At 42.5% G+C, this 11,107-nt stretch overlaps 2 protein-coding genes across 4 annotated transcripts; one reads left to right on the plus strand and one right to left on the minus strand.

Moving 5' to 3' along the window:
* Window positions 1-51: 51 nt before the first annotated feature.
* Window positions 52-2,227, minus strand: LOC144194986 (rhomboid domain-containing protein 3-like). Of its 2 annotated transcripts, XM_077714278.1 has the most exons (6): window positions 1,874-2,227; window positions 1,691-1,794; window positions 1,411-1,606; window positions 1,077-1,203; window positions 738-947; window positions 52-662 (listed from the first exon to the last, which is right to left on the minus strand). In XM_077714278.1, exons 1-6 carry the CDS (start codon window positions 2,028-2,030, stop codon window positions 491-493), a joined length of 966 nt encoding a protein of 321 aa, XP_077570404.1. In that variant the 5' UTR covers window positions 2,031-2,227; the 3' UTR covers window positions 52-490. The 2 variants fall into 2 exon arrangements, with proteins under 2 accessions (XP_077570404.1, XP_077570403.1); XM_077714277.1 differs by having other exon boundaries at window positions 1,411-1,794.
* Window positions 2,228-2,724: 497 nt separating this feature from the next.
* LOC144194983 (RNA-binding protein EWS-like) lies at window positions 2,725-10,462 on the plus strand. 2 transcript variants are annotated; one of them, XM_077714268.1, is made up of 15 exons: window positions 2,725-2,740; window positions 3,174-3,210; window positions 3,337-3,388; window positions 3,898-4,060; window positions 4,149-4,356; window positions 4,424-4,683; window positions 4,751-4,874; window positions 8,320-8,357; window positions 8,859-8,888; window positions 8,965-9,080; window positions 9,151-9,280; window positions 9,357-9,446; window positions 9,517-9,643; window positions 9,723-10,079; window positions 10,162-10,462. In XM_077714268.1, exons 1-15 carry the CDS (start codon window positions 2,725-2,727, stop codon window positions 10,196-10,198), a joined length of 1,785 nt encoding a protein of 594 aa, XP_077570394.1. In that variant the 3' UTR covers window positions 10,199-10,462. The 2 variants fall into 2 exon arrangements, with proteins under 2 accessions (XP_077570394.1, XP_077570395.1); XM_077714269.1 differs by having other exon boundaries at window positions 8,323-8,357.
* Window positions 10,463-11,107: the final 645 nt, after the last annotated feature.

Genomic DNA, 11,107 nt, shown 5'->3' on the forward strand with positions numbered 1-11,107 from the left:
CCAACTTGAAAAAGGGCCCCAATTTTCTCACAGCATGAATAACTCAAAATCTTTATCCACTTTACAATTTTATTGAAGTTTGTGGTGAGAGAGAATGATTAGGTTAAAAACCTTAAAGAAGGAAGCATGTGACAACATTCAAGTTAAAGGAAAGTACAAAGAATGCAACTTATTATTGTGGGAAACAAACTTGGCATCAATCAGCTGAAATCTAATTGGTACTTAAATTTGATCCTACCACTTGCGTATGATTGGGAACTGAAGGGTATCTTTGGTTCCTTGGTTGCCTGTTTTGTCCTGTCCTTTTAGTTTTTTAAATAACATGGGCCGCCTGATGGTAAAGTGGTTTCCTCGCCTGACTTCTGTGCGGGCAGACCAGGCCTGATTCCCACTGTTGGCGGTGTGATTGTGAGAGCAAATGGTTGTTTGTCTCTCTTTGTGCCCTATGGCTGAATGGCGACCAGTCTAGGGTGTAGTCTAAATTCCAACATCACTCGGCCTCCAAAAGTGGCGCCGTTTTCTTCCTATTGGCTGTAACCACAGCCTGCTCTCCAACACGGTCATCTAGGAGTAGGGAGATAGCGCCATCTAGCTTTTTCGAGGCTGCCAGCGCCACTACAGCTTTTTCTGTGGGGAAGCCCATCTTCTCCAACTGCTGGAGCCTAGTGGGGGAGTAAAATGTACATGATGGCCAAATCAAAACGTACAATGCGGGGATTTTTGTAGTAGTACCAAACCTCAGTGCAGACACGGAAGATTTGGGGACTTCGACTTTTCGATTCACTTCATCTGGCACATCCTTTAAGGAGGCAAGTATTCCGGCCCTCAGCATCTGTTCCTCCAAGACTTCTGCATCAAACTCTTGGCTCAATGGAGACAGTGGCTCACCCCAGAGATTGTGGTTCAATGTTGATGGCTCCTCAGTGGCAGGTGAACTCACACGATCTCTTTGTACAAACAGAGATGGTTACTTACTTAGACTTTTAAGATGCGCTCGAAATCAGCGAACAAAAGATCTTAAATATGGTTAAGGTGTGTGTGTGTGATTATTCAGTGGATAAAATACATTGACTTACATCCGTGAGGACCTGTAGGTTGGCAGTCTAAGTCTGCACAAAGTGGGAATATACAACCAATTTGGAATGAAAGTCAGGAGATTGGCTTCCTCAAGCTCCTGTAGCATCCCAATTAAGATGGGACTATCTGAAAGGTTTGTTAAGTGTATAACAAGACGCCATTTGAAAATGTAAAACTTTCTGGGAGTGGTTCAGAGGCTGTCCCCCCTTATTGAGCAGTACTTTTCTATTTTTACAAAGGAATATTTTTATTTTTCCAAAAAGCCTTGTCATTCTGAAATTCAAAAGCTCCGATTCTTGCAAAGTGGTGAGTTCTCGTCTATAAAAAGGATACAGTTGTGACCAATACATATTGCACAGAAATTAAGCAGGGCAGGAGTCTCTGGCAGCACGATCAGACACAGCAGAAGCAGCAACCAAGGCAGAATCCAAACTGGCAAGTAACCTTGCACTCGCCTCTTTGTCAAGGAACGGCACTGGGCTGTAAACATTGCCAGATGAATGGCAGCATATCCACAGATCCGGCTGGTCTGAAGACGAAATGCAAAGATGATCAAGGTGTAAACAAGAGGTAGTACAGTCATCGTCAATGTGGAGAGGCCAAGGTAGGCGACCGTTCCCCAACGACGCTCCTGACATGGCCCAAAGAGCAGCAGTAGAGAAACGCTGGCTAGTAGAGAAGGTAAATCGTCATGATTGAGAGCGTACAGGAACACATCTAGAAGACACAAGGGTTGCGATTAATGGATTTCCAGGGCATTATGACGGGAAACACCATTTTGTTTGTGAATGGATACCTCTCAAATGCGGTAAATTTCCACCCCGACCGATAGTGAGACTGGCTTGGGCCCCTGCAGCATAAACCAAGGAGGTGAGACCCACCAGCAAGGTCGTTCCTAGAAAGAATCCTGGACGATCCGGTCCGCACCATAATGAAAATACACGATAACGCATGACCTCCTAAATGATTTGTTTTATAAATTCTCTAATATAAATTGTTGGATATTTTGTAGCCTCCATAAGTTTATGTGAATGAAAGATGTCGAAAAACATCCACGATCTGTAAGAATGCCCTTATGTTTAATAGTGCACTGCTTAGTCTGGTATTGTTTTGATGACTACTTTTGCTACGTCATACAACGCACTTCTTCGCTAGCAATTGACAAACATGGTTTTATACTGCTACCTAGTGGGAGTTTTGAGAATGGCATAGGCACATAGGTTGCCGGCCAATTTATTATTTTAAGATGCAAGATGAATTGCGTGGAAATGCTTTATTTTCTCTCCCTTGCAGGACTTCCTGGGGATGTTTTATCTTACTATTAACTTGGAGGGAATTTAGTCAAATATAGGAAACCAGGCACCCAAAAATAAAACGATGATATGGATTACGTATTGTATTTTTGTACAAATCCAAAAATTATTGTATAAATAAAGCTTACGAGCGCTGTTATCGTCACATACAGAAACGTGTTTCGAAAGGCACTCATGTAGTAGTTGTGTTGATTGCATTTGTAGGTCAACCCAGTTATCGCGTTATTTTCCCAAAATGAATCTGCTGTCTCGCGATGTTTCCTGGTTGTTGCGCATTCAAAGGCGTCTCTCTAACAATCAACTTTGTCCAGTCGTCTCTTACGGAGCACATAAAATGGCGTCAGCTCCTGGTAAGTGTGCCGTTTGGAGAATTTTAATTGTTATTAGATCAGACATCTTGAGTGATATTTTATCTTACCCATTTATAAAGTAGATCTGGCCGTTGAATTTGTGTTTTTAGCTGGTTTTAAGTCAGATTCCCCTCGCTTAGAATTGGCGCCCGGCAAAGGCCTAACCTATTTCATTGACGCACGACGATTTCCCCTTCCTTTCTTAAATTTGACGATCTTTAGGCCTTTGATCACATTTTGGATAGAAATTAACTTACGCGTATGATTTGTGGTGAATTAGTTGGGGCCCCCTTTGTTTTTGCAATCTACTTGGGCTCCCCTGAATGGCCCCGAAACGGCGGGCTGATTGGGCGTGATGTTAGCTTAGCAGTCTGGCTTCTTTATACCCAAAGCTAAAGTTTACCGTTGGTAAAACATGTTTTTCCCCCAACAGATTACAGCTCTTACAGCCAATCCGCTTCTCAGCCGGGGTAAGTGCCAACTTTTTTTGTGTTCATTACACCTTGTCCACATTCGCTAAAGCGATCTGTTCATTGTTAAGCAACCACATGGGCTTCATGACTTGACTATTGTCTTCTGATTCCTCCACTTTCCAGGTATGCATCTTATGCTGCTCCGGCCTCACAAACCTATGGACAGTCTGCCCAGGTAAAATATTGGTGTATTTTCATCTTTCTCAAATGCCCATAAATTTGTGGGTTGTCAACTGGACCTACTTAACTCATTCGTTCTTATTGACGGCGATGGAATTCAAATACAATTTTACTGGGAATGACAGGGCAGCCCCACCCACCCATACTACAATAACGTTGGGGTTTGCAATAACAATGTGCAATATTTTAGAATTTACCTTGACTACCATGACTTTTTGTAATACTTGTTTTTACTGAGAAACACGCACTTTGTGGAGTAGCATCACTAATTTTGTTATACACAGCTGTGGGATAATGACAAAATAGTCCTTTTGATTTGATTGATTATGCCCAAGCTTCTTTCTATTATCACATGACCGCCATGCTCGTAACAAACTTGACTTTATAAAACATAAAGCCCATACTTGTTCAAAGCAATGGTCATAAAGAAAAGCCAGTTCTATAAAACTAACCACCCAATGCAAAAAAATGGCTTTCTGATATTATTTTGCTTTCAATCTACAGCAGAGCTACGGCCAGCAAAGTTATGGATCGTATGCCCAGCCTGGCGCTGCTGCCACCGCTGCTGCTGACAGCACCTACGCCCAGGCTACCCCCACTCCTGGAAGTTACACTCAACAGCAGCCCCCACAGCAGTACAGCTCCTCCTACGGCCAGCCAGCCCAAGGTCTGTGATCAGGATAGGCGGTTAGAGCTCTTCGGGGAATTGTTTTGCCAAAGCTAAATGGTTTGCCATTGGCCCTTTCACTCCACAGCTGGCTATCCCGCTACTCAGACGGCGCCTCACGGTTACAGTCAGTCGACCCAGGCTTACGGCGCACAGGCTTATGACGGTGCCCCCGCTGCTGCGGCGGCTGCCGCTGCTCCCGCCCCTACCCAGTCTTATGGGTCTCAACCTGGGTATACTGCTCAGTCTGCCTATCCTGCTTATGGTCAGCAGCCTGCTCCTGCTGCCCCGCAGAGGTATGTGCTTATTTGCAATGCATATCTGGATTTTCGGTCACTTATCAAAGTTTTTGTCTCCTATTAGTTACAGTGCCAACGGACAGCCTGCTGGCTACAGCCAGGGCAGCTACCCACAACAGGCGGGATATGGCCAGCAGCAGTCTGGCTATCAGGCCCAGCAGAGCACCTATAGCCAAGCCCAGGGTGGGTACCAGCAGGCCCAGCAGCAGCAGCAGCCCCCTCCTGCTTACCCACCCCAAGCTGCCAGTTCCTATGGGCAGCCACCGCCAACTGGCCAGTATGGCCAGCAAGGTGGACCTCCCAGCTATCAGTCCAACCATTACAGTAAGCATTTTTCTTGTTACTACCTCACCAAAGGCAGTGCACATTCTGATAACATTGTTGTTTCCAGATAATTACAGAGGGGACAGTTCTGGTTACTCAGAACCTTCAAGGTTTTCAGAGGGCAGGGGTCGTGACGGTTTTGACAGAGGTGGAATGATGCATCGTGGCCGTGGCATGGGTCGTGGCATGGGGTAAGTGCCTTTCTTTACTGTTTGTCGGTCTTTTTTTCCTCTTTGACAGGTGCAGTGGCTACTTAGAGTAGGGCTGAGGCAAATTAGTTAAAATGCAGACGATAACACTTGTCTGAATTTGATCGGTTTGGCCTTGCTTAACTAATCCTCAGCCCCGCCTCTAAATTGCCTTGGGGTAAGTGAACTTTTTTTTTAATCAGATTTATTGGGGCCTGTGCATAATATAGGAAGAGTTGCTTTATTTCAAAGGTTTTATCAAAATAATCAAAAGGCAATGGGTTATTGTTAAATCAGATTTGGGTTACAAACAATCGACAGAGGGCCGGAGGACTATCAAACTGGTAAATTTTAGCAATCGTGGGGCTTCGGCAGTATATATATTCATAATATCGTACGCTTGTAACAACGCAGTGGGGGGGGCTCATGCTTAATCTTTTGTGATTAGTGTGATGGTTATTTCATAATTCTTAGATGTAAGTTGACTCCTGCAACTATCGATTTGGGGCAATATAGGTTCTGGGGGTATAAGTTTGATCCAAAATTATACAGGGTAGGGTTCTCATTTAAGAAAACTCAAGATTTTTGCAGCAGAGTTCACTGTTTAACATTGAGGTTTTTTTTAATGGCCTGACTATGCTATTTTAAGGTGGCCCAATTTTTACCAACACCGCTCACTTGTTTGAAAATCAAAATGGCATTCACTTTCAATAATTCCAATCACCTTTGTCTGATTTGTAAATGTCAGCCCCTTTCAAATCGACTGACTCGCTCCACCAAGGAGGCATTGGAAATTCACCTTTACTATATACTCCACCCACTGAGAACACTGTTTTTCAAATGTGGTTATTCACTCTCCCATTTTTGTCAAGGATCAGCCATAACATTGAGCATTCACATCAATAGAGAGGCAAGCAGCATCATCCCCAAGTTATTTTCAACAGTTAGGTCCAGTAAAGATAAATAAAAAAACATAAAACTTGTGCCGAAAGCCGTCAGGCTAGTGCATGATTCTCCATGTAACGGGACAGCCTCTAACTTTGTATAAGTAAATGAATGATATTGAATTTTTATGAGGTATTGACACATTAAGATTAAAAAACACTTCATGGTGATGATGGAAAATTAGGCATGTCCTTCCATTCCCATTCTTTTCATTGGTCTAGATAACAATGAACAAACGTTTTGAGGTTTTTTTTTCCAAAGCTATTCATATACACTGGGTTGTCCCAGAAGAGATGAAGGGGCAGAATGTGAGTTTTTTTGGGTTAACGTCAATCTTTTCTGGCGGTGGCAATGCCACATGGGCCTTTTGCAAAACGAAATGTCCCCCGCCCCACAAATCTTCCAATATTTTACTAGAAAACAACCTTAAATCAATTCCAAGTCTTTTGGACAAACCTTTTTTTGCAGACATCAAGGCTAACGCAAGTACTGGTTTTTGTTGCATTACAGAAACTGTATTGCCAAATATGGAAAGACAAAAGTCGCACAAAAGCAATAATTACAAATGCAAGTCTAACTACACAGGAAGTATACCTGGTTTCATTTTTTTGCCACTGTACATCTGTTGCTAACAGTTTGCATTCATTGACCTCCCTGTCAAATTTCCTTCAGACTAGTTATTTAATTATAAGCACACAAAAACAGATGTGATGCTCATTTGACTGAACTTGAAAGTGCCTTCCATTTTTTCCGTTCCTCGAGTGGGGAAATGTTATTTTTTTTTTTTCAATTCAATTTGCACCAAAAAAAGTCTTGTTTTTCCAAGGGAAATGTGCAAATGCACTGTTTGAGTGACAGGCTTTTCTCTCTATCAGGAAAATGGTCACACCTGAGTCTATTTCTAAGTGGTGTGTTCTATATCATGCCTGATGCAAATTGTTTTTCTCTCTATGAAACCCATTATGCACCTTGCACCGGTTTCTATGCCAAACTTTTTAAAAATTTGGTTGGGTTTTTGCATGTTAATGTTAATTCATATTTAGAGAAATTGGGCACATTTTCATGTTATCCCCAAACAGACCATAGAAGCAAAGACCGAGATGGAGAAAACTCACTGTTCAAACTAATATAAAAAATGCATCAAAAACAACGAAAAGTCCAAGTAATGATCAATTTTTGAGCCCAGTTTTGAAAGTGGGAATGCTGAGCTGTTGCAACCTTTGACTGACGGGACCTTCTGTCTAAAATGGCTTTGTCTGTAGTCCTCTAACCACTGCCCAGGTGGAAGATTTTAGCTCAACAAATTCTCTGAATCGTATTGGTATACCACTTTCTATGGGGTATATTTTATATATTGCACAAGTACATTTAGAATATTTTAAATGATCCAAACAGGGCATTGCATGACTAGTACATGGCAGTGATGGGACCATTTTTCTCTTTAATTAAGAACTTGTCTAATTTGTCACATACGCAATATTGCCACATTTGGATGGCATAAATATGCTTTTTCAGGGAGCGGTGCCAGTGTTAACGGTGCTTTTTTTCTATGGCGTTAGAACAAGGGTTTCGGGGTTTTCACCTGCACATTATAAACTCAGAATGGTCAAGGGTTCCCATATTTATATAAAAAAAAGTCATTTATAGACTTGTTTAAATTTGATAGTTTTATAGGTGGGCAGTGCTGCAGAAACCGTGAATTTGAGGTAGACTTAATATCCAAAATGTTAGAATTGCACAGGGGTTATAAGGGAGGTGGGCTGATCACAATGTCATTTTGAAATGTTTTTAAAATTGTATTTTGTGTTTTTGGAATTCAACTGTTTGATAACAACAAGCCCTTTTTAACATGCTTTGTCACATTTATACCGTGCAGGTAACAGAGCCATTTAAAAGCATCTTTTCTCTAGAAAGTATCTGTACTCAGTGCAGAGGCACCAACTTAAGGCCCACAGGAGGGATCTTAAACAGATTGGGGTTCTGCCTTTATTTTACCCCCCAACAACCGAGGATGGTGGTGTTTCTGAGCATGACGGGTGTTTTTGTTTTCATTTTTAAGAAAAATCTGAAGTATTTAAAAATCAATGGTTGTTTCTGTAAAATATGTTATTGATACAAGTGTTGCTGTGTAACATTATTTACATTTCTAGTTATCACTGGTTAATTTGACTTCAAATACATTGTCCTGTTTTTTTTTTCTTAAATGTGGATAGTCTATAACGTTACTAGATTTTTAACTTTAAAGCCAATGGTGCATTTTCCTTTAAATGCATCTCCACAATCTTTTGTTTAGCTTGATTCACATGCTCTCTAAACTTATGTTCACTACTGTTCTCACTCAGTTGCTATTAACAATCATTTATTTTGTATAACACTATTCGGGGGTCTTGCTGTTAGCCTCGAAAGAATGTTTTTGACTCCCCAAATCAAGCCACTTTGCACGAGCCATGGATGTGGCTGTAAAAGGGAAATGGCCTTCATATCTTCATTTATTCCCCCATAGCAGCGCTGGAGACAGAGGTGGCTTCAGTAAGCCTGGTGGTAAGTCAACGAGAATTACACGTTTTGAGTCTTAGCTTTTATTTTCTTGGTATGAAACATCAATTTATGAACCGCTTCCTTACTCGGGGAAATTTGTCCAATACCTGAGACCATTTTCACTTGAGGTTCTTGGTGTAAAATCAGCCGTCGCTTATGGTTTGACCATTTTCAAGGGTTAACGTAAAAAGCCACTCGTGGCTGGGTTGGCTTAAAAATGTCTCGTGTTAGGTGTATGATTTTTGGGGACATTTATTGGTCTGAGAGGCTTTTCAAACAAAACAAAATTCTTGTTTTTGGAGTCAGGTATTTTACTTTTCCATTCGCGTGTATTTTTGATGGTTAACGTGGCTCCAATGATGGTTAACATGGCCCCGCAGTATTTAATCAAGTCTGACCTATGTTTTGTAGCATTCTTCAGATGTTGTACAGTTGGTTTGTGTTGCAACGCTGACTTGTTTTCTTCTCTCCGCTTTCGTTTGGGTCAACTCAATGGATCATTAGGACACTTGGGTGGCGAGGAACGTGAGATGGGTTAGTACAGTTTAAGTCTTTCATTACTCATGTCATTTTGTACAAATATGAAACTAAAAATGATATCCTTCCTCAGGACGGCCTGAAGAGCAAGATGACACTGAGAACTGTGCCATCTACATCACCGGCCTGACCGAGAAGGCCAACATTGACGAAATGGCAGAATTCTTTAAGATCTCCGGCCCGATTAGAGTAAGAAATACAATGACCGTCGAGAATTTTGGAAACCAAGATTGCTGACTAACTCGTTGCTTTTCCCCAGTTCAATCGTAGGCTCGGGCAGCTTGCTATTAACATCTATACTGACAAGGATTCGGGAAAGCCCAAAGGAGATGCCACGCTCTCTTATGAGGAGGCTTCCTGCGCCAAAGCTGCTGTGGAGCAATTTGACGGTAAAGCCATCATTCCGTTGAAAACAGATTTTGTCTAAAATAGATGTACTTATTTTTTTTTACCCCTGACTCGCAGGCAAAGAGTTCCAGGGCCGTAGACTCAAGGTGTCAATGGCACGTCGTAAAAACCAGATACCCATGCGTGATGGCATGATGGGCCGCGGAGGTATAATGATTTTTTCACCTTCCCGCCTTTTTTCTTAGTCTTTATTGTAATTTTTCAAATCACCATTAAGGAATGATGGGTCGTGGAGGAGATCGTGGTGGATTCATGCCCAGGGGTGGCCCACGTGGCATGAGCCGTGGTGGACCCACGGGAGCCAATATGCAACAGCGGGCCGGCGACTGGGAGTGCCCTAACCCGTATGTATATCTGGGTGTCTTTCTACTTCTATTGGTGCAGTGTCTATAGCGCTTGCTGCAGTACTTGCTTTACGTGTAGGGGCTGCGGCAACCAAAACTTTGCCTGGAGGATGGAGTGCAATCAATGCAAAGCTCCCAAGCCGGACGGCATTGGCGGTGGACCCCCATTCCCTCCCGTAGGCGAAAGGGGCAGAGGAGGAATGGGAATGGGAATGCGAGGAGGCAGAGGCATGGACCGCGGCGGTCCCGCCGGTGGTCCCGGAGGCTTCCGTGGAGGCTGGGGAGATCGTGGTGGCTTCAGGGGGGGCGATCGCGGTGGCTTCAGAGGTCGCGGCGGCATGGACAGAGGAGGCTTTCGTGGGTCTGGCCGTGGAGGGCCACCCATGGGGGGCAGAGGACGAGGAATGGGCCCGCCAGGTGGCAAGATGGATATGAGGTAGGTCAAGAGCCCCGATAGTCCAAAGACGAGCCCAAAATATCACACTTTCCTTATTTTTGGTTTTAATTCTGTTTTTTAGGGACCATCGCCAGGAGCGAAGAGACAGACCATATTAAAGTTCTTCTTAAACCTTTCCTTGTACGGGTTTTGGTTGTTCCGTTTTTTTAAGAGGAGCATTTTTAATTTATGGTTCTGTGTTCATCACTTGACTGCCCTCAAACATCCTGTGCAGTTTCTACTTATGTTTTTATTTTACTATTACAACTTATGTGCATGTTTTTTTTTAAAGCAGCTTAGTTATGTCATTGTATCAACGCTGTAATTGTTGTAATATTGCCTGCTCCGTTTCCCTTGTTGTGGGGAATAAACTTTTATTCATATGTAGTGTTGACTTTGTTTTGAATTATACATTAGGCTGGTGGAAGAACATCAATCCAGACTAGTGAGTGACGAGTTCGATTTTGACAGTCTACATTGTTTAATCGTTTCTTGGCCATAATAAATCGTATCACTTTAAGTACAAGAAATGATTGTAGGTGGACAAATATTAAAAATGTTTATTTGCCGTATCCTAGTCCCACCCCGGTTATGTTGGAGCTAATGTAAATTCTTGATGATGGATTAATTGACTTCTGCTCAATCTTTACTGACAGAAGCTGATTCATCCAAGGCCAGAAAATGATGTCACCCCTTCACGCAGATTCTCGTTCCCTATCTCTCTTCCGCCACCTCCTCCTCCTTCCTTTCTCTCTCTTGCTTGTTCTGGAACAGACACGTCCCTCTTGTTTTAAATCTAAACAAGACCTCATTGGCAGTGAGTGCTGCTGAAGTTTTACTTAGCACACATGACAGGAATTTTAAAGCTGCTGCAATGGAGTTGAGGCATTAACTGAAGTCTGTTTGCTACAACGTGCCTTTTTCCGCTCGAGCTACTTATTGATGAAGTTTTAAAAATTCATAACTGCTCCCAAACTGGTCAATTTGGTCAATGTTTTTCACTTTTGCATGTGTTCTTTCATTTTTTT

Source organism: Stigmatopora nigra, chromosome 4 (genome assembly GCF_051989575.1).
Source record: "Stigmatopora nigra isolate UIUO_SnigA chromosome 4, RoL_Snig_1.1, whole genome shotgun sequence".
In the NCBI taxonomy this organism is placed as follows: Eukaryota; Metazoa; Chordata; class Actinopteri; order Syngnathiformes; family Syngnathidae; genus Stigmatopora; species Stigmatopora nigra.